Source organism: Musca domestica, unplaced genomic scaffold, assembly GCF_030504385.1.
Source record: "Musca domestica strain aabys unplaced genomic scaffold, Musca_domestica.polishedcontigs.V.1.1 1, whole genome shotgun sequence".
NCBI lineage: Eukaryota > Metazoa > Arthropoda > Insecta > Diptera > Muscidae > Musca > Musca domestica.
The window spans coordinates 31,679,328-31,702,733 of record NW_026712114.1 but is presented as its reverse complement, the minus strand read 5'-3'; the positions used below and the strand labels follow the sequence as shown (position 1 = coordinate 31,702,733).

At 35.9% G+C, this 23,406-nt stretch overlaps 1 protein-coding gene across 7 annotated transcripts in view; it reads left to right on the top strand.

The window, feature by feature from the left end:
- The window catches only part of LOC101889233 (darkener of apricot like), a 259,798-nt gene that overhangs the window by 184,063 nt on the left and 52,329 nt on the right, over nt 1–23,406 (top strand). For 2 of the 7 annotated variants that reach the window (XM_059121645.1, XM_059121642.1), the window contains exon 2: nt 1,716–3,768. The exons of 2 other annotated variants lie outside the window; for them this stretch is intronic. In XM_059121645.1, the coding sequence (XP_058977628.1) occupies nt 2,032–3,768 (1,737 nt within the window). In that variant the 5' untranslated portion in view covers nt 1,716–2,031. Of the gene's footprint in view, nt 1–1,715; nt 3,769–5,261; nt 9,735–23,406 lie in introns of those variants that run through there. 3 more of the 7 variants (XM_059121616.1, XM_020035975.2, XM_059121614.1) reach the window with 2 other exon arrangements.

Here is a 23,406-nt window from a genome sequence, read left to right as displayed (position 1 = left end):
AATTTTGCCCAGATCTCTCTTTTGTCTGCAGGCAGGTCAAACTCGAAGGTGGCTATATAGGTCCACGATATCGTATAGCCCCCATATAACGGTACCCAACCCCCCCCCCCCCCCTTTTTCGGTATTTTGATGATGTTAGCCGCATTTTTCAATGGAATTGTCTGAAATTCCACACAAGAAGTCCCTTGCGAATATTTTATCCCCTCAGAGAGAATTGTCTACATAGGTCCACGATATCGTATATCCCCCATGTAACGGTACCCCCAATATTCCGTATTTAGAAGATTTTACCAACATTTTTTTAACGGAATTTTCTGAAAATCCACTCAAGGAGTAACTTGCGGGTACTTTACACCTCAGAAAAGAATTATATATATAGGTCCACGATATCGTATAGCCCCCATATAACGGTACCCCCCCCCCCCCCCCCCCCCATATTCGGTATTTTGATGATGTTAGCCGCATTTTTCAATGGAATTGTCTGAAATTTCACACAAGAAGTCCCTTGTGAGTATTTTATCCCCTGAGAGAGAATTGTCTACATAGGTCCACGATATCGTATATCCCCCATAAAACGGTATCCCCAATATTCGGTATTTAGAAGATTTTAGCCACATTTTTCAACGGTATTGTCTGAAAATCCACACAATGAGTTACTTGCGGGTACTTTATACCTCAGAAAAGAATTATTTATATAGGTCCACGATATTCTATAGCCCCCATATAACGGAGTATATATCGTAGTAAAATCAATGTATAGCCGTTTAATCGCAATCGAAACAATTGACCCTTAAATTTTATCAAAAAGTCGTCATAAAATTTTAAAAACAAAACAAAAAATGAATTCTGTAGTTATTTTTTAATTGTCCTTTATCTAGGGTAATACTGCAATACAAAACCCTTTCAAAAATGGTTGCTCTTTATCGATTTTCCCTTGATTTCTTCTATAAATTTCAACAACAAAAAAATCTTTGACACCCCACTTGGACTTTAAGTGATTTTTTTTTTTGCAATCAGACAATTAATTAATAGTGGCGCCTTTGTTTTTTTAAATTTCATTTCATGACAACAATCGAAATGAATAGTTTTTTTTCTTCACAAAATCATTGAAAGCAATAGCGCAATAGCATTTTGCCCCCAAACAAATAATTAACAAATTGAGAAAGCCAGAAACATTTTATGAAAATATTTCGTTAAATCGACACATTCCCTATTTCAATGATTTTTTGTTATTTTTATTTTTTGTTTCTTAAAAAAAAATCTGATGCCAAAAATTTTAGAAAAAAAAAAAACATTAAAAAATAGCAAGAGAAGATCAGATGGCAACAACAATATTTTTTGCATTTTAGATTTTTTTCTTTCTTCTTTGAAAAAACATTGACATTGAATTACTGACCAACACAGCAAGCTATGATGAGGATGGCGGGTGAGAAGATGAAAACAGATTGTGAAAGTTAAAAAATGTCTTGCGTAGATAAATTCAAGATAATTCGATTTTTTGCTGCTCATCGTTTTTTTTATTGTAGAAGGCAATCTGTGAAACAAGAAAAATCTTATCAATTTTTTTTATTGAGGAAAATTCATTGAAACACACCTTTAGTTTTCGACAAGCTACAAAGAAAAGCAAACGCATTGAAAGAAGAACTATTAGCACCTCCGTTTATTTTCTCTAATTTTTTTTCTATTAATGAAATCAAATGAAAAAAAATATTTAGCCAAGTGATTAAATAATCGAAAAAAAAGAAATTTCGTTGAGCTCCTGAGTTCTCAAGAAAAACTTAAGCAAAAAACCCGCAGTGACAATGCGATATTAAATTTGAACTTACTGGATAATTTAACATCAAAATTGTAAATTTGTTTCAAAATTTTCAACAAAAAAAAAATCAACAACAATATTGAACGTACAAAAGCCAAAATCAAGCTGAGCAAATACAAACACTTGAAGGCTAGCTAATAACGCCCAAACTAAGTAAGCAAACAACCAAACAACAAATCAAGAACAGAAAAAACAGCAACAACCCAACCCCAACAATGTCTACCAACGAGCTAAGCGAACTAATTGCCATGGGCTGTCCCGACCTTGGTTCGACGAACAGTAATGGTGTTACCGCCTCGCATATTGTCGACGAGAAACGTCGTCTTAGTGTCAAACAGATGACAGCCACAGAATTGGCTGCTGCCCGGGCCGCAGCTGCTTTTGAGATTAAAAACGCCCTGGCCAAAGCCAAAGATGTGGGCTTGATATTAAGTGCCCCGGCCAGCAGCAGCACATCCCTGACAAAAAATAACAGCGTCTCTAGTTTCCACAGTGAACCGCCAGCTGCACCAAGCAGTCTGTCGAAGACCAGCAGTGAGGCCAGTTTTTTCTCCACGAACACAACCCAGGTGGAGTGGACAAATAAATCTTCCTCACCCAATGATAATGAAGATAATTCGGATGATTCATCTAACTCCGGCGCTGAAGAAGAAGAAGTAGGTGCAGGCAAAACTGAATACAATTTAAAGCCAGAGAGGCCAAGACTATTACCCTCCTCTCCAGCTCCCAGAGAACGCATAACCTCCTTACCATCCCTGCTGGATGATGGCATGGAAGATCATTTTCTATCGCTGAGCTCATCGACAGCAGCACCCAAATCCCCTGACGCTGCAGCTGAGAGCAATTTAAAGCCCCCTAAGTCTCCCTCCTCCGCACAACAGTCGGAAGAAAATATTCCCGCAGGATTCTTTAAACATCCCCTCAACAATTCCGACATCTCCCTGACGGACATGAACGATTCGGAACGTTTTAAAAATAAACGTCCCTCGATTTTGGATTCCATTGAGTTGTTGAGGAAACAACGTCGTGATCGCGGCGGCGATAGCCGTGAAAGACGTTCAGATTCTTTGCCGGACGATGATCGTTTGCATCACCGTGAACGTAGCCAAGCCCCGGATCGTCTAAATTCGGCCAGCAAAGATGCCAGTCGTCGCAGCAGCAATGCCAGCATTGTCAGTGATGTGTCCGTTTCGGCCACGGTCACCTTGCCTCCAACACCACCCCTAACTCCCTTCCCACTGGCCAAAACTGCCTCCGCTCCCAATATGGAGAGACGTAGAAGCAGTCTCGCTGGTCTCTTCCCGGGACCCTCTCCCCTGATTGCCAATGAACCTGTGCTACACACCGATCCCAAGGTCCAGGAGGAGCTAACCAAAGAAGAAATTAAAGAAATAGCCGCAGAAACTCTAAGGCGGGAAATACCCACCGGAAAAATGGTACATCGTACCAAGACACCGCCCCCAGTAGGTGTCAGTCTGGGCGTAAATCTCAAAAAGGTAACACCACCCCGCACCCAGATCACTGTAAAGAAAAACGAGGGTCCCATGTTGGGTGTTGTGCTACGTAAAGTTGAGCGTAAAGTGGAACCACAAAAGAGTATACTCGAGGATGATAAACCTCTCTATCACCTGTCCATTGTGCGCAGTGATGGCAAGGATCACAAACCCTCAACGTCGTCGTCGACATCATCACACACCAAGCCTAAACCAAAACCCGCGCCCTTACAAAAATCGGCAACAATTGCCAGTAAACCTAACCCCGGCGGTATTCTAACCGGGCCCCAGGGACCACGTCCCGTCCAACATCCGCCAGCCCAACAGGTACCCGCCAAACCGGCCAGACCCATGCCTGGTGTACCCATAACCATACAAAAGATTGAAGGTGATAAAATTATAATTATCAAGAAGATTATCGTACCGAAAAATTCCAAAATACCGGAACAATATCTTAAGGTTGGTCCAAACAATTTCCATGTGCCCGTGTCCAGCGTTCATCTCTTTTGGAAGTGCTGCGTCCAATGTTGTCAACTGTGTTTGGAGGATGTGTTGTGTGAGAATTTTTGTATTGGTTTTGTTCTCTTTTGTACGTTCAATGTTGTTGTCGATGTTTGTTTCTCTGTTCGGAAACATTGTTAAATTGTTCTTTGGTTTTCTGTGAAGAGAAAAATGTTTTAAGAATTTCAAAAAGGAAATTTGGGATCTCAAGAAATTACTGGAATTTCTAGAAATATCTTCTCAAAAAAAGGAAAATCTGAATCTCAGAGACTATACTTTCAAGGTCTTCTTTAAGAAGACCTTTAACATCTCTTTAAGAAGACCTTAAAGTCCATCTTTAAGAAGAAGTTTAAAATCTCATTAAGAAGACCTTTTAGGCCTCCTTTAAGAAGACTTTTAGGCCTTCTTCAAAGAATACCTTCCTAAGGGCTTAAAGGTCTTTAAGAAGACCTTTAATGCCTTAAGAGGCTTTCTTGGAGAAGATCTCGAAGGCCTTCTTTTAGAAATATGTTAAGGTCTTCTTTAAGATGACCTTTAACGTATGTTTAGGAAGACTTTAAAGTCCTTCTTTAAGAAGACTTTTAAGATCTTCTCCGTCTTTGAGAAGACTTTTAAGGTCTTCTTTATGAAGACCTTTAAACCCTCTTTAAGAAGACATTTAATGCCTTCTTTAAGAAGACCTTTAATTCTTTCTTTATGAAGGCCTTCTTTAAGATGACCTTTAAGGTCTTCCTTAAGACGCCCTGTACAGCCTTTAAGGACTTCTTTTAGAAAACCTTTATCGGTTTTTTTAGAAGATCTTTAAGGCCTTCTTTGAGATGTTCTTTAAGGTCTCCTTGAGAAAGTCCTTCTTTTACAAGATCTATAAGGGCTTATTTGTGAAGTCCTTTAAGACCTTCTTTGAGAAATGCTTCAAGACCTTCTATGAGAAGAACTTTAGACCGTCTTTGGGAGGACTTTTTGGTCCCTTTTGGGAAAGTCCTTTAATGCCTTTTTTGAGAAGGCCATGGCGTTAAAGCCTCACTAGGAATGTTTTATAGAGACCCTTAAACCCCATCCCCATGAGCAGAGATTGTAAGCCTTATATAAAAGGCCTCTGAGTCATTACATGATGAAGACCATAAAATATTTCTTTCAGGAGAATTTAAGGACTTCTCTGGGAAGTCTTCCAAGCCCCATGATTAGAAAAATTTTGAGGCCATGTATTTATCAGTAAGACGCCTCGATTAAGACCTATTTCCCAAATTCAAATATTTAGTTGAAGTCTGGTTGAATTCAAACACAATATCAAAATCATTACACCACTAACTCAGCTCACAAAAGTTATATTTGAAATTGTTGGAATTTTTCCTCAGTTTATCCATAACATCGCGAAAACATAAAATCGGGGTTGTATAATTTTCAATATTTCTCAATAGAATCTAAAAGATAAAGCAAAAAAAAAATCACAAAAAAATAGATTCAAAATATTGAAAGATATTTCTCAAAACGTTCAAATCATTGTCGTTTTCTTTTGAAACCAAATGAGTGAAAATGTTGGAACTGATGAAGTTTGTAATAACAACGAACATAAAAACAACAGTAATGTCACCTCGACTGCCGCCACCAGCCAAAACCACAACAACAACAACGATAGCAAGTCAATAACAAAATCTCAAGAAGCCAAAAATAAATCTGGCCAACAGGTTACGAAGGATGATAATGAGCAATCCTCCTCTTCGCCATCATCTGCTGTAGAGAATCACAACAACGATACAACAACAATGAGTAAGTCTCAAGGATATCAAATGATGTCGCCACAAATGGCCACGGTAATATCGTCCAGCAAAGCTGAAACTAAATCAGGGCTACGATCACCGATTTCATCGCCCTTGGCGGGGAGGAAAAATCGTGGTCTACCACCGGTAAGTCCGAAGTCTACACCACCCTCCGCACGCAAACACTACCCGCTGGCATATAATGCCTCAACGGGTACCATCTCATCGCCCATAACAATACCGGCAGTACCGCCACGTATGATGGCCGCCATTGCCTCTAGTCCGGCTTCAAGCCTCTCTTTATCTTCTTCGACATCCTCACCATCATCGTCGCCACCACCACCTCCCTTGCCTTGTCGGGCACCCAAGGTACCCTCCACAGGCAATGTACATCGTTTGCTCAATGAGAGCCCAAAAATGGTCGCGATGACCCAGATGGCTACATCACCGAAAAGTTCCTCCTCCGCTGCGTCCAACTCCTCCAAATTAGATTTGGATAAACTGATAGCCCAGCAAAAGGAACTGGAAGAGAAGACGGCAGCAGTACAGGCCTCAACGAAATTGGATGCTTCATTTTATGATGCCGAAATCGAAATGATGAATAAGTATTTAAAAAGTCTTCCCGACTACAGTGAATTGGATCGTAAGCTGCACAAGGAATTTCGAGAATGTGAGGTTCTCTATGATAAGCTCAAGAAAAGACAGGCTCCTTTGAGTAAATCGGATTCCCAGCAAAGTGTCGGCGAGCAGCTGCAGAAATCGATTCTAAAACCAAACGAGAAAAATCAATTGACAAAGTCTTCCTCAACGAACTTTCAAATATTGGCAGCGACACCATCATCGATGTCCTCCAATCCAAATTTGGCTGGGCAGCAGGTACAACAACAACAGCAGAGAATACAATATCCTTCAATATTTCAGCAAAAGCCAAAACTGCAAAGAAGCATTTCCAGCTCCAATATGCCTTACTCTGGTTCTACTTCTGCTAACTCCCCTGGTATGTCTAGGCCCAACTTCTTTGATCAACCCACCCTAATGGAAGAGAAAAATTCCCAAATGAATGGCTCCAATATGTCCCTGAATAAACAGAGTATGAATGAGTTTTGGTCCGACAACTTGGCCCAGTCGCAAAAGCGTCAGACACCCAAACGCACCCTTTGGAATTATGAGAAAATCTGTAACTCATCGGTGGGGGCGGCAGGAGCTCCTCTCAAGGTGGATGCGCAAACTGCCAAGAAATTGGCCATATTTGATCCCACCGTGGCCGAGGCGGCCCAAAAGGAATTGCAAAAGCAATCGAAATCTAGTCCAAATAAATTACAGAAAAATGCCTCCCTCTCCCATTTGGATATGAAGGTGCGACAGGCTGTAACCAAAGAAGATCTCTATAAGCTGATATGTAATGAGCCCTCCTCCTCGTCACCCAAGGCAACCAATGATTTCTTAAGTAAGGTACCGGTGAAGGTTAATCCTCCAATGATGGCGGGGAGTAGTGGTAATCTCAATAAAAGTGTTTCCATGACCCATGTACCGCAGGGTAATGTGGGAATTTTCCAGCAACCCAACACAAACACCACTGGCATGGTATCTGCATCTCAACATCCCACATTGGGTTTCAATAATTTGAGGCGCTCCTCTTCCAAAACGCACATACCTTGCTATATGAAACACCTACCGGCTCTTAGTCGTAGTACTTCGAACAGTGCCATACTCCTACCTCCCGAACCGAAAAATTTCACGGAAACCCCACTGGCCGGTAGCAAAAGAGAGATGAGTAGGCCAGCAGCCGCTTTACCGATGACCAGTTCAATGACAATGTCACCGGCTGCCGGCCTCTATGCGTCACCTACCTCGTCATCGACAGCATCATCGTCACCGAAAAATAATGGTGATGCCGCAAATCCCCTGCGAGGTCTGCTCAAGAGTCTCTCAAGTTCCAATGTCTATGGAACACCTAAATATAGTCCATTTGGTGGTGTTAGTAAGCAGTTGCAGCCAAATTTGGTGCCACAGACCAGTGATTCATCGCCGCTGAAACCATTGATAATGTCGACCTCATTGATGGCGGCCGCCAATACGACAATGGGCAGTAGTTCTAATATTGCCGAGAAGCTGGGAGGTACTTCCGCTTTAAATGATGAAATCATGATGTTGAGGCAACAACAAAAACAACAGCAGCAGCAACAGCAACAACAGAAATTACAATCTAAACCCGGTTTTATGGAATACAAACCCAAGGATCCTTCTCTGAAAAATGCCGGTCAAATTGGCTCCAAAGTCTCCAGTAATTCTGGCAACACAGGATCTCCCTCTTTGGAGAGAAAATCTGAAAAGAGCAACAGTACCATTAGTACGGGCAGTATAACTGTAACCAATTGTTGTGCCACTCATTTGCCCCAGCTTACCAAGTTGACATCTAGCTTTCATATACCACCGACCAGCCAAGAGAAGATAGCGAATTCATCGAACTCCAACCCCAACTCAGCTGCGTCCACAGTCTCGTCATCCACAAATTCTAATGGCCAACAAATTGGGTCAACGCCAGGGTCGTCATTAGTAACCACAGCAACGACGCCATCCAATGGCGGCTACAAGATCTCAAAAGCTCAAAGTGCTGCCAATTTAGAACAGGCAAAACGTGCGAAAGAAAGCGATAATAAAATTAATGATAAACCAAAAACGAAACTCACACAAAAATCTATGGCCCCGGCGGCAAATGAGACTACGACGACGACGACAACTGCAACAAATATAACAACAACATCAGCTGCATTGGCAGCAGCGGCGGCAACGAACCCACCTAATTGCAATGAGAAATCTAAACAGGAGCCAATAAATAATGAAATGATGAACCTCAACAATAAAACAATCCCAACAACAGCAATATCGACAACCTCATCAATAAACAACAGCAAGGTCAATGAAAATTTAGTCACGCCAACGACGACCTCCTCAACGGCAACCTCGTCAGCAGCAACGTCATCATCGGCCACAGCCAATCAATCACAAATCCCCGTGGCAATAAGCACAAAGAAAAGCTATCCCATTGGCAAATCAAGTTCAACCTCACAAATACCAATGGCCAGCTATCAGAGGCAACATTTGCTGCAGCCTATACAACAGCAACATGTTGCTGCTGCAAATGAAACAAACAACAATAATTTGGGGCAGACATCAAATTATCCTCAACAAAAGAAAACTTTTTTGAATTGGTCTACATTTGCCTGCAACACCAATGATCCGCACTATCAGCAACAAAATAAATTGCAACAATGTAGCTCTGCAACAAATGTTGCCAAGAAAATGCAACATTTCCAACAGCAGCAGCAACAACAACAACCTAATTTAACAACATTTAAACCCATTTCCACCACGGGACATCATTTTATGCAAAAAAGTAATAAGGAAAATAAATTTGTCAATCAACAACAGCCGCAACAACAACAAACACAATTCAATAGTCAGCAACAATGTTTGCCAACAGCACAACAGCAGCAACATAACTCAGCCTTTGTGGTCTATCCTTCGAGAAGCAAAAATCCCCTCTCTCACTCGGCCTCATTTTCGGCCGTTCAGAAACCCATTAATGTTCAATTGAATATTGGCCACATACCAATGGGACAACAGCATCAGCAGCAGCAACATCTCTCTTCCTTTGGCAACATGTTGCCTCAACATGTGGCCCAGCAACCGGAAAGGAAAATTTTACAAACATTTGATAGTTATTACGGCAAAGCAACGGCGGAGCAACAAAAATACTATCAGCAAAAGGCAAATGCTGGTGGTGGGCCAGGTGGCATTACTCGTTTTGTACAGCAGCAACAACAGCAACCACATCATCAACATGTTGGTCACCAACACCATCCATTAATGCAATCGGCCTCCGCCTCGGCCTTAAGTTTCTATCAACAACCCACACAAAAACAAGCACAACAGCAACAAGTGTTTCAACCAATTGGTGCCGTTCAACAGCAACAACAACAGCAACATCCCCATTTACAACAGACACAAAACTTTATGTATCAGCAACATGTTGTTGCTCCTCTTCCTCAGCAGCAGCAACAACAACATTATCCCCTACAACAGAGTACTTCAATGATTTTGAATCATTCGAAAACGAACAATCTAATGTCAAAATCCGCCATAGGTTTACACTATACTGCCGAGGTGAATTCTTGAAAGTTTTCTCTTTAACAATTTGTTATTGTTGTTGTTTTTTTTTCTTGTGCCTCGTCATTGTGCGCTGTAACCCTGATGTGCCATCCTGCTCGCTTGCAAGCTAATTTATCAGCCATAATTTTTGATGAAAGTATTTCAATTTTGCTTGTTGTGTTTCTGCATGAAAAGGTACTAGAAATGATGTTCCTAAAATATTTGAAATAATTTAACAATTTATTTTTAGTAAATAAGTTAATGAGATTAGTGTGAAAAGGATGGTTAAGAAATAATATTTTTATTTAAAATAGACTAAGCATATAATTCTTAGTAATTCATAATTTATAACTGGTGCGTATAATTTATAAAAATTATTATCATAGGGGCGTATGATTTATATATAAATTATTATTAAGTATATTATGAGTTGAAAATTTTTCTCCCTTTCACATCATCAATTAAAAAAGAAACGTATTATTCCTGAATTCCGATAATATTCTGACGGATGGTTTTAATTTGCAATTTCAATATATACAAATATTTGTCATATAAAAATATTTGAAAAATATTTTTTTTTTATAATTTTTTCCCGCCTATGTATAACAGGGATGTGTATCTGTCAAACCCTTATTGGTGTTTGGTACTCTAGTTTTTCACATAATTTTAAATAATATAAATAAATAAATAAATATATATATATATATATATATATATATATATATATATATATATATATATATATATATATATATATATTTTTTTTTTTTTTTTTTTTTTTTTCTTAATTTTACAAGAAATAATTGTTAAATTATTATTTGTAGTCTATGGTGGCGTATAACTAATATTATTTATTTTTACCACAAGAGCGTATGACTTATATAGCTAAATACACAGTACAAATACGCACTTCTTCCAATATGGTTTTGGTTTTGGGTTTGCGCTTGTCCACGGATAACGAATATGCCTTTGGTTTTTCTGGAGCAATGCTAGGCGGCATAAAACTGATATTAATTTTATTCAATTTTTTATTTATTATTTTTTTATTATTTTTTTTTTTTTTTTCAATAATAACCAGAATTTTTAAAAAAGAGTTAGATATAGAGGAAGTTCACAACGCAGAGTAATCTAATAGCGGGATCAAGTATCTCCTTTTCAAAATTTTTTTTTTCAAATGTTCGGATTAAAATTCCTTAGAATCCGTGTCATTTAGTCTATATCGTGTTTTCGGCAACATTACAGATAAGAATACAAGGATCAAGCGAATCATCAAAATGGGTCTTTTTGCTCCTTTTTAATATGGGAATGGGACTATACGATATCGACAACCTTAATAAACCATTCTTAAACAGAGGGTAAAGTACTTACAAAGAACTCCTTGTGTGGTTCAAACAATTTCATTGAAAAATGTGGCCACAATCATCAAAATACTGAACATTTATATGGGGGCTATACGATATCGTGGACCGATATAGCCCATCTTCGAACTTGACCTGCCTTCACACAAAAGACCGATCTGTACAAAATTTTAGCTTTCGTTTTGACTCTAGCGTGATTAAAACAGACGGACGGACGGGCAGGACTAAATCGTCTTAGAAATTTACACTGATCAAGAATACAGGGTGAGATAAAAAAAACTGTAACAAAGTCAAACGCCATAAATTTAACTTTTTTTAAATTTTATTGAATGAAAGCAAAAAATATCGTAAATAGCATCAAATTTTAGGATAAGTTTAGATTTGTTCGAATTCGTCTCTTTTGGCACGAATTGTGGCCTTCATACGGCCAATGAAACCGTGACACGCTGTCCAAATGTTGCTCTGCGGTATTTTGGCCCATTCCCGGCGAAGCGTTTGCTTGAGGTGATCGACACTTTGGTATTTTTTAGTGCCAAACTTGCTTTCCAAAATACTTCAGACACAAGAGTCCAACGGATTGGTATCCGGAGATTTTGGTGGCCATTGTGCGCTGCAAATGAAGCGAGGAACCTCATTTTGTAACCATTATTATTGGGTGGCGTGTGCTGAGTGCGATGGTGCTGAGTCCTTTTGGGATGTCCAAGGTCTGCGGCCAAAATGTTTGCGTGCCCAAGGCTTTTATACACCCTCCCCAATATTTTCGCGAGAATATTCAGCATTTGTTCAGATGCCGCTATTACGCTTGAACCCCCTCAGAAAAACTTTTTTTTTCTGGAAAATTCGCACCTTGTAAAAAAATATAATGAGCTGTCACTGGAATAATTTGAACAGCTCTTGGCTTAGAGTGGCTTAGAAATGACAGCAGTCTGAAGTTGGTTTCAGTTTTTTCATCTCACCCTGTATATATACTTTGTTTTGTCTAAAATGGTTATTTCGATGAGTTACAAACGGAATGAGGAACTTAATATACCTTCCATGCTATGTATGATGGAGAGTATAAAAAAAATTAATTTTGACGGGTGATATTTTCAGTAGGAGACCCACCCGAAGGTTGTGGTCAAGCATAGCATACACACAATGTTAGAGTCACATGCGAAGCTACATTTTCCACATTTATGATAAGTATTTTTATGACATACTTTGAAGCGCTTCACAAAATAAGTTACTTGAAAGGAAACGCAGTTGCCAGCCAAAACTATTCTGCTGCAATTGATGGAGAGAGATATCCAAGGATCTGCAATTGCTCAGCGATTCAGTCAGAATGAACGCTGTTTCGTCCCAACAAATAAGCCTGCCTATCAAGAATCTCCCTCTTTCGTAGCATTGATCATCTCCCCTCCACTTTCCAGATCACAAGGAGCCTTCCTAGCGTGCCTGGGCAGATGACGCGTAGCCATAAGACGCTAGTTTTCAGTTTCGAAACTTATATTATGTCCAAATTGGTTATCTTTAAAATTCCGCAAAAATTTGTTTGTTAGGTTGCAGGGTTGATGTGCCAAATAAATGTAAATACTAGATATTTTAACCACATAGTTTTTTTTCTTGCCAGTTTCGAACCCAAAATACCAAATTGTAGATCATTTGTTAACAAAATTTGTACAGACTTGAAAAATACCAAGAATTGGTAAAACTATTTCATGAGGAGTCATTATAAAACCTACACGGACATTGAACTATGTTTTGCAAGGATGTGTACTTCCTATTAAGGTTGCCAAATAACAAGTTGCTGTCATTTTGCAGTCAAGAGGGACCAAAGTGTCCGTTCACTTATTGCTGAAGTATTTTTTTCACAATTCTTTAGAAAATATTTGAATTTCTTCATGACTATCTGATCTGAGAAAATAGAATTTAGCATGTATTGGAATTCCTAACAAGAATTTTTAGATAATGGTAGCGTATATTTTGTATATTCTTCATATTTCGCCAAAATCACCTACATTCACCTCAAATTTTTATATTAGCCTCTCTCAGAGCAAAAACAAAACAAAGTTTCTTGACCCCAAAATGCTGCTAAACAACAATTAAATTTGTTTATCATGCAAATGTTGTTAACATAGTGTAGATGTATTAAATTTTCTGTTTTTGTTTTTAATTATTAATTTCAAATACTTGACACCTGTTGCACGGCGGCTATCACAATGAATTTTAATCAAAAAAATTTTTTGCTACCAAAAAAGAAATTCCGCTTTTTATTATTCATAAACAAGGCGGCAATTTTGACAAATTCTGTGCATTTCTTTTGTTGTCGTTGCAATTTGTATTTTTTTTTATTTATTTTTTTTTTTTTGGCGGCGGCGGCACAGATTTTTGCCTGTACAACAATTCATCATGTTGTATTATGAATTTTAATTTTGATTTTTTGAAGAAAAATTATAAATATAGTAATTTTAATTGTATAAATATTTCTTAAAATTCAATTTGGTTTGATTGTCAATTGATTCAAATTTGTCACATTGGGATTCCTTGTGTTTTTTTTTTTTTTTTTTTCTATTCAATTTTGGGCATTTATGGCTTGTCAACAAAATTCATAGCAATTAATTTGGCCATTGTTCGCAGTCTGCATCTGCGAGATTAGCATAGCAGAGAGCACGTATTTTATTTTAACAATATTTTGGGCAACTATTAAAAATTGATGAAATATGGTGTACAATACAATTTAATAAGGTTTAAAAATAGATATAAATTTTTTTTTAAAAAATTTTTGAAAATAAACTCTATTTTTAAAATTTTTAACAGTGCTACCTGAAAAGGGAATGTTTTGATAATAAAATAGATTTTGTTTTGTTAATTTGAGTATTTTAAATATTTCAGATGAATAACTTAAATCTTTGTATTACAGTTGACAATATATTGAAGGCTTTTATTCATTTGCTAATATTTTCTATTTGCAAGTCATCCAAGTTTATAAAATTCGTCAAATTAGACATTTTTGGAGTCCACATTTTGTCCCAAAAGCATTTCCGAATAGTTTTTGCTTTAACTTTAAAATTATGTTTCAACAAAAATTTCACCAAATTGGCACTTACGTTTTTTTATTACTGTGTGGAGGGTATATTAAAATTGTCATTCCATTTGTAACACCTCGAAGTATACATTTTAGACCCCGCAAAATATTTATATTCATGATCAGCATACAATTCTATGTCGATTTCCGCCCGTCTGTCGGTCTATCCGTCTGTTGAAATCACTCTAGCTTCCGAACGAAATTCAGTAGGTTGATAAAATTTTACGCAAATGTATATTATGTCTGCAGGATTTTTGGTATTGAAAATGGGCCATGTAGGTCCACGTTTTTGTATAGCCTCCATATAAGGGTACCTCCCGATATTCGGTATTTTTATGATTTTAGCGACATTATTCACCGGAAATGTTTAAAATTTTGGTATATGATGTTCGTAATGAATACTACAGCCTATGACAGAAAATTGTATGTGCAGGTCCACGTCTTCGTTTATCCCCCATATAACGGTACTCCTGATTCCCAGTATTTTGATGATTTTAGCTACATTATTCACTGATTTTTTTATACCCTCCACCTTGGAAAGGAGGGTATATTAACTTTGTCATTCCGTTTGTAACATAATTAAATATTCGTCTTAGACCCCATACAGTATATATATTCATAATCAGCATAAAATTCTAAGTCGATTTAACGATGTACGTCTGTCTGTCTGTCCGTCTGTCTGTCTGTTGAAATCACGATACAGCCCACATTATCTGACGTAGAGCGCCAAAATTTAGCAGAGCTATTTGCATTATGTCTAGGATGGTTGGTATTGAAAATGAAATATATCGGTCCACGTTCTGGTATAGTCCCCATATAACGGATTTGTCTGGAAATTGGTATTTGTAGGTCATAACGGGTCTCTGAGCGTGTGGCAAAATATTGCATGTATAGGTCCACGTTGTGGTATAGCCCCCATATAAAGGTACCTCCCGGTACCTTTATTTTTTAGTTTTTTTTTTGTCACATTTATTCACGGATTTGTCTAAAAATTGGTATTTATGGGTCATAATGGTTTCCAGCTCCGGTGGCGAAACATTGCATGTATGGGTCCATGATTTGGTATAGCCCCCATATAACGGTACCTCCCGATATTTGGTATTTTGATGGTTTTTGCCACATTTTTTCACTGATTTGTCTAAAAATTGGTATTTGTGGGTCATAATGGGTCATAGTTCGTGTGGCGAAACATTGTAATTATAGGTCCACGTTTTGGTGTAGCCCCCATATAACGGTACCTCCCGATATTCGGCATTTTAATGGTTTTTGCCACATTTCTTCTAATGTTTCTTTTACTCTAAGGTGGAGGGTATTAAAAATTTGGCCCGGCCGAACTTAATGTTTTTTTTTTTTTACTTGTTTAAGTTTCGCATTTGAATATTCTTATGGCAAAATTTGCCTATGCAGGTCCACGTCGTCGCATAGACCCTAATATAACGATTACATTCGGTATTTTTAAGATTTTAACAGCATTTTTAACGGATTTTATTTATTTATTTTTTTTTTTTTTTTGGAAATTGCCAAATTCGTTCCATATATTGGAGGGTATTCAAAGATCGGCCCGGCCGAACTTACAGCTTTTTTTACTTGTTTGGCTAAAAATGTATTGAAAAAGAGTTTATAAAAGGAAAGCCTTGATGTAATGCAAATGAGATACATTTCAATAAATCGTGTAATTTAGAAGATATTGCGTATAAGTAACACGAATAGAATTGCATACCGGGGCGTATGATCATTATACGTTTAAAACATACATACGCGTTCCTAAGGGACTGAAAATGAATATGAGATTGAAACAAAATTTGATACGAATTTTTATCATTTTTATAATTTATGTGTATTGTATTTTTAGCCCTGGAATTTTGTGTCACAAAAATTCCTCCCAATTTTAGAATTTTATTTTATTTTATTTTTTTTTTGAACAAAATAAATGCACTACCATATGTGGAATCTTTCTTTTGTATATGTCGTCTATTCAAATATTAATGTCATTGCACCTTTGAATTTCCAGAATTCTTTTCTCACTTGTTGAAATACGTTTGGAATTTTTGATTAGACTTTTAGGGAAATTATTCAGAATTTGCTGAGCCACTTGGAAACGAATCTGCGTATTAGTAATATAAATAGAATTTCATACCAGGGTGTATGATTAATATTTGGAATAAAGTGTATGCATACATTTTTCAAATTAAATAATTTCCATATTATATATTCTATTTTAGGAGATACTATCAAAATATTTATTTGATTTTTAGAAACATTTCCTAATTTGATCGATTCATGTGATAAATATCTTTAAAGAGTATTATGACATTTTGAGGTGTTGTCTATTTCGTCTCACAATTATGATTTAACATTTTTTTTTTTTTTTTTTTTTTTTTGTGAGAAATATAATTTGAATTTTATATTCAAATAACTGCACGTAAAAATATGCATTTTTTAAGAATTGTCTGATTTTATCTATCCCATGTCATTGCACTTTTAATCAAATCATATTTTTCCAAGGAATTATTTTCTCACTTGATGTGATGGATTTGGAATTTTTAATGAATATTTTACCTATAGGGAAAAATACATACGAAATTGTATAAAAATTTGGTATTTGAAATGTTATTGCGTATTAGTAACATAAATAGATTTCAGCTATGATGAATATTAGGATTACATATTTGATGAGCCTATGTCGCCGTTGTGCGTTAACATCCATTTTTAAACATTTATATATGAATTTGGAATTTTTGAAAAAAAAAAGAAAAACTTGAATTTAAAGTTATTCTTCATAATTTTTAATATTTTCAATAAATCCGTCATTTCGTATAAAATCGCGTGTTAGTAATATGAATAGAATTGTTAACTTGGGCGAATATTAAATAATAAAATATTATGCTTATGCTATTCTACCAATATCGATTTATAATTTTGTCATTTTGTAACTGAAATTGTGAAAGGGAAAGGAGTGATGCTGCCTTTGGTCCTAATTTATTCGGAGTAGGAAGGCAGATTTCTAGTTTTCTTTTTGACCCAGATGGCAACTTTCTGGTTCTGGTTGAGAAAATAAACTAAAAACCAATTCGATGAGAAAAAGTGGTCCAAAACCTCAAATCGAGCAAATCAGGGCATGTTAGGGTTAGGTGTATGCGAATCTTTTGACCTTGTAGACTGATGAAGATTAAGTAGTTGGCGTGACGCAAATACTCAGTCCTTAAGGAATTAGCTTGCGGAAACCTTTGTGTAACCGAAATTGATATTTTTAAACAAAATTACTCACCAGCAACAAGAAAATAGCTTTACACGGATGGTTTTTTTCGGAAGATTGGGATGTCTCATATTTTCCTGGTGCGGAGGTGTGTTTGCTCGGCTATCCTCTAGTTCAGCTATGTCACACTAGCGGTGGATGGAAAATCTTGTCAATGCCTAATAAGGATTTTAGATTTTTCTTCAAGTTTCGCATTTAAATATTGTAATAACTTATGACAACAGTTGTCATGCAGGTCCACATCGTCGTATAGGCATTTGGTATTTTTAAGATTTTAACAGAATTTTTAACGGTTTTTTTTTTGGAAATTGCCAAATTTGTACCGAATGGTGGAGGGTAAAAAAGTTCCCTGAGAATTTGCTAATCTTTCTACGGTTGTCAAACGGGATTCTTGGAAAATGTCCCATATTATTTTAAAACGTAGTCATATATGCCCTTCATTGTTTATTTTTTTATATCTAGAAAGCTAAATTCTATATCTTACACACAACAAAAATCAACCGAATTTATAAGTGTATGATTTATATTAATTCAAAAAGTCCCCACAAATAGTACGTATGATGAACGTGATTAATCATCACTCACATTAAAAACAATCATACGCTCCATGACCATTACAATAAAAAAAACACATATAATTTTGTTTATGCAAAAAGCAGGCTATTCCCCATATCTATTTTTATCACAAATAGGTTTTTTTTTGCGATTTTCCTCAAAATGCTGCTACCTTAAGAAGAAAGCCAACATGATTTTCATTTTTCGGGTTATTCACAAAATTGATGTTCACCAAATTAAAATACAACATATGGCGGCGTGGCGTTTCATGATTAATAAGGTACATACATAGACTAATCCCTAATATAAGAACGGCAGCAGATACGTCACGCACGCGAAAAATTGGACGACATTAATAAATATTTTTTTTTCTTTTTGTGGTTTGTTCTTGTTTTTAGGTTCGATTCTCTTTACAATGTTGATATCTAACAACACACTATGTTTTGCCGCTTGCTCGTTCGCTATATCTAGCTAACTAGGCAAAGCGTGTGGTGATCCTAATTTTTTTTTTCGTGCCGTATGTTTTGAGTCATAACCACTTGCGGTGTGTTTTGCTGCTCTATATGCCATCCTCTTCTGCGTCTCTTGGACATTTGTTGTTTTTATTCATCTTTGTTGCCTGTGACTGACGTTCAACGTGCAACATAATGTTGCTGCTACGAATTTACATACTCAATGCAATGTATTGAACATCATATTAAAAAAAAAAACAAGACACAAACAAAACCCAGCCACCAAAAAAACGTAACGGCGACATATGTCCATTGCTGCTCTCCGCTCTGTATCTCAAATTAGACACACATGTGTCCAAATTGCATGCTATAATTATTGGGTACTTGTTTGTTGTTTGCATTATTTTCTTTTCGGGAGAATCAAAATAAAACCAACGAAAATGGAAACAAAAAGAAGGCCTAAAAACACATTGAACATTAGTTTCCATTGTAAACAAGAGTATATTTTTTTCTCGGGATTGCTTGTTTTGATTTTGTCGGTGGCGCAGTTTTTTCATTCCGTTTTTTATTTCGCATTAGAACTAGAAAAAGACAAACGAAGTTCACTTTTTTTGGGGATTTAAAATTATCCATTTGGCCATAGACATCCATCCACTAATTCTGCTGCTCCTCCTCCGGACAGTGAAGTGAAGAGGAGCACGGTTGCTCCATAGACGGACGGATAATTTGGCAAATGCTAAATTCAGTGTGATTAGTCATATTATTATTGTTGTTGATTAACGCCGCCACCTCTTTTGATAGTTCTTGTTGTTGTTGCTGCCTTTGGCGACTTTGTTTATTTTTTTTGCCGGTTTGTGGAATGGGGGGGGGGGGGTCTTTTTGAAACTAAAAACAACATTAAAAGAAAATATAAATTATTATTTTTTTTTTTTGTTCATATGGGATTATTTTTTTTTTCCTCTTTGCTTCATATGTCTCCTCTTTTTTGAAATTACATATGGTGCGAAATAAATGGTTCTTTACAACAATAATAATGATGAATATCAGAGATGAGCAATGAAATTATGGGGAGAATTTAATTTAATTAGATTTTTTTTGCCTAGTACAATCAAGATTTTTGTTTTGGAGTATTAACTGTTAAATAATTTTTAAGAAAAATGTTTAAAAGAAATAACTTTTCATTTGGGATTTGCAAATGTAATCAGATATTGTGGAATGTAGCCGGAAGGCACATATTCGTGTCTCATATAGTTTAAATATTTTGTTTTTGAGGAGTACGAACAAATTTTTAAGAAATTTTAGCATCCTACTCCAAAAGAAGAACTACTTCTGGCGTATGAATAATATTAAGTCGAAATCAAATAGTGCGTATGATTAATACAATTTATCACAACTCACAGAAATATTGATCATACGCTCCATGAACTTCACAATCTTAATTATAATATTTTATTTGATATACAGGGTGAGATTAAAAAAAATTTCAACAAAGTCAAACGCCATTAATTTTAATTTTTTTTTAATTTTATAAAATGGCTGCAAAAAATGTCGGAAATAGCATCAAATTTTAGAATAATTTTAGATTTGTTCGAATTTGTCACCTTTGGCACGAATTATGGCCTTCAAACGGCCAATGAAACCGTCACACGCTGCCCGAATGTTGATCTGCGGTATTTTGGCCCATTCCCGGCGAAGCGCTTGCTTGAGGTGTGTCGATCACCTCAATTGGTGTTTTTTTTCCAGTAGTGCAAAGTATTGGTATCCGGAGGTTTTGGTGGCCACTGTGCGCTGGAAATGAAGCGAGGAAGCATATTTTGTAACCATTCTTGGGTGGCGCGTGCTGAGTGCGATGGTGCTGAGTCCTGTTGGAATTTCCAAGGTCATCGGCCAATATGTTTGCGTGCCCAAGGCACGCGAAAACAACTCTTTAGCTCTTTTGAGTCTATTTTCTTTTTATTGCTTTTTGGAATTTCAATGGCTTTACCCCGAGCTTATTTTTTAATATTTGCCGAATGGAATATTGCGATATGTTCAGCTCACGAACCATTTTTCGGCCACTACAATGCGGGAGTGCTTTAACGATAGCCACTTGTAGTTTTCCAGCCAAATATAAAGAAATCACACTATCACGTTGAATTCCAAGCGAAATATAAAGAAATCACACTATCACGCTTGAATTCCATCATGAATAACTTTTTTATTTGGAAAATTCCCACCAAAATGATTTTGTGCGCTTGTAAACAATATTATGAGCTGTCACTAAAATTATTTTAACAGCTGTCGGACGAGTGGCTTAGAAATGACAGCAGTCTGATGTTGGTTGCAGTTTTTTCATCTCACCTTGTACACATATGGCAACTGGCAACTTTTTCTCTGATTTTCGATATCTTAAATGTTTTATCCACTATTTACATCCGAATGACCTGGAATTAGACATGAAGTGCCGCAAGTGTATAGAATCACTTTCTTCCAAATATTGGTCTAGTACTATATACTATATAGCGCCTCCATATAATGGGGTTTGAATAATTTAAAAGTCAAATGCCCAAGACAACCAAATTTACCTACCAAACCAACATTTATGGATAGTGACCACCAACTGAACGGACTAAAATGATTATTTTGGGACAGTGCCGGTTAAAGGGCTATCTCTAAAAAATATTCAATATTCATATGTGTATTTGAGCATATAAAGTCATAGCCAAATTTTACGAATTTTGGCAACAACCGTTTTCGCCAAACATTAAGTTTTTATATTATTTACTAGTAAATTCTAAGGGGTTTCTCCCCAATGGCGAGGCACCAGTGGTTTAATCTATCTCCATATCAAATCCCATAGAAAGGGAACATTCCCACATTCATGTAATAGACGATCCACATTAACACGTTAAGCAGTACGATCCCAGTTCTTTTAAAGATTTTGTCGGTTTGCAAAATTTCCATTGGCTACATTTTAATAACTCAAATATATATTAATTGCTTAAACTCTTTTAAATGCAGGGTTTATTTTTCAACTTTCTTTAATAAATCACCTTAATTAATCAGAAATCTTAGTTTAGTCTGAACTTTTCTTATATATTCTTATTTTTCTAGGCTCACATGAATTGTTGTCATTCGTTATATTTTTTATTGGTTTCCTTGTCCTTCCCATCTACTTTTTTACTTTTCCGAATTTCCTCGAAATTTGTTGCCATCTCTGACATTCGAAACAATAAATTATGACTCAATAATAATTGTTGCTTAATTAAATTTTCATATGATTTGTTGTTGTTTTTGCTAATTTGTAAAAAGGCCGAAACAGAACAATGAAACATGCAAAATAACAACACAAGACATCGTTCTGTTTGCAATACAGACACAGATAATGACGCAAAATTCTGTCAAATGATGAATAATATTTATTTGACAAAACCACAAAGCCAGTAATGAAAACACAAATATAATTATGTTCTTATTTTGAACTTTTAAATTTCATCGAGAACGCACCACACCAATACCATCAACAACAACGATAAACAGACGTATAAATAATACACAGATCTTACAAGAGGTAGATGATAAAATAAAGCATAGTTTTAGGCGTAAAGTGAAATTGGCAAACAGAAAAGCTTTTTAGTTTTTTAATTTGTATTTGCTTATTACAAAAAGCTTTTTTGGACAATATATACATTTTAGAACTTTGTTTTGAGAACTATTACATTGAGAAGGAATACAATTTTTCAACACAAGTTAACGTATGGGAGAATGAGTGGCACTCTGGAAATGGGCATTTTTCTAATTCATAAATTAAGGAATTGAATTTACAATTATTTTTTTTTATTTTTGGGAAAATTATTTTTTATTGGGATTATTTTTTTTTTTTTTTTTATTTTTGGGAAAATTTCGAAATTAACACATATTTTATAAGTCAACATTTTGGCAATCTCTTTTCCAAAAGAGGAAAAATATACGTTTTCTTTATGGTTTTCTTTCTGCAATTTCTGATCTCATAAAAAAGTCATTTTCTTTTCTTTTTGCGCTATATTTGTATTTTTCCGAGGCTTTTTTCTAGGATATGCATCACTTTTATAATCGAAACGTGATTTATACGACATTATTATTGTCCATTTTATTTTTCGTGGAAAACATTTAGATGGAATTTTCAGTAAAGCATACAGAGAACAATTATTCGGAAATTATAATTGATTTTTTTTGTTTTCGATCATAAACATTTTTTTAAATGCAAATCAAGAAGACCTACCATAAAATGCATTGACCTCTTTGATTTTATTCCGCACGCACTCCATCCTCATTAAACACACTTATACATTTTTCTTCAGTATCGTATTTTGTGGTTTAATATTTCAAATTTGAAAACAAAAAAACTTCATCCTATCAACTCAATTTTGAGTGAGTAGATATTTCCACAAAGCAATGTTTATGTAAACAATAAACAAAAAGTTTTGATTCTTATTTTTAAATTTAGTTATTAGTTCTTGTTTGGATATTCATGTGGCGTGATTGTATGCATTTTCTTAATAGTTTAGATTGTTGTTGGTGTTTTCAAACATAATCAGGTCAGGGTCGGATTGAAGAAACCCAAGAAAATAGACATATCTTTGTTTAGAAGAAAGAAAAATGGGTGAAGTTGATGCAAATGACCTCGGTAACCAAAGAAAAAATTAATTCAATTCAATAAAAATATTTAATATATCTACAGGGTAAGATAAAAAACCTGCAACAAAGTCAAACGTCATAATTTTGGCACGAATTACGGTCAGCCAAATATAAAGAAATCACACGCGCTTGAATTCCATTACGAATTCTGGAATATTCCCACCAAAATGTAATGTAAACAATATAATGAGCTGTCACTGGAAATGACAGCAGTCTGAAGTTGGTTGCAGTTTTTTCATCTCACCATGTATGTGTTTTTTTTTTTTTTTTTTTTTTTTTATTGAAACAGATTTCAATTTAAAAAAAATCCTCAACAAATTTCTAATATTTCCACTTTTCCGTTTAG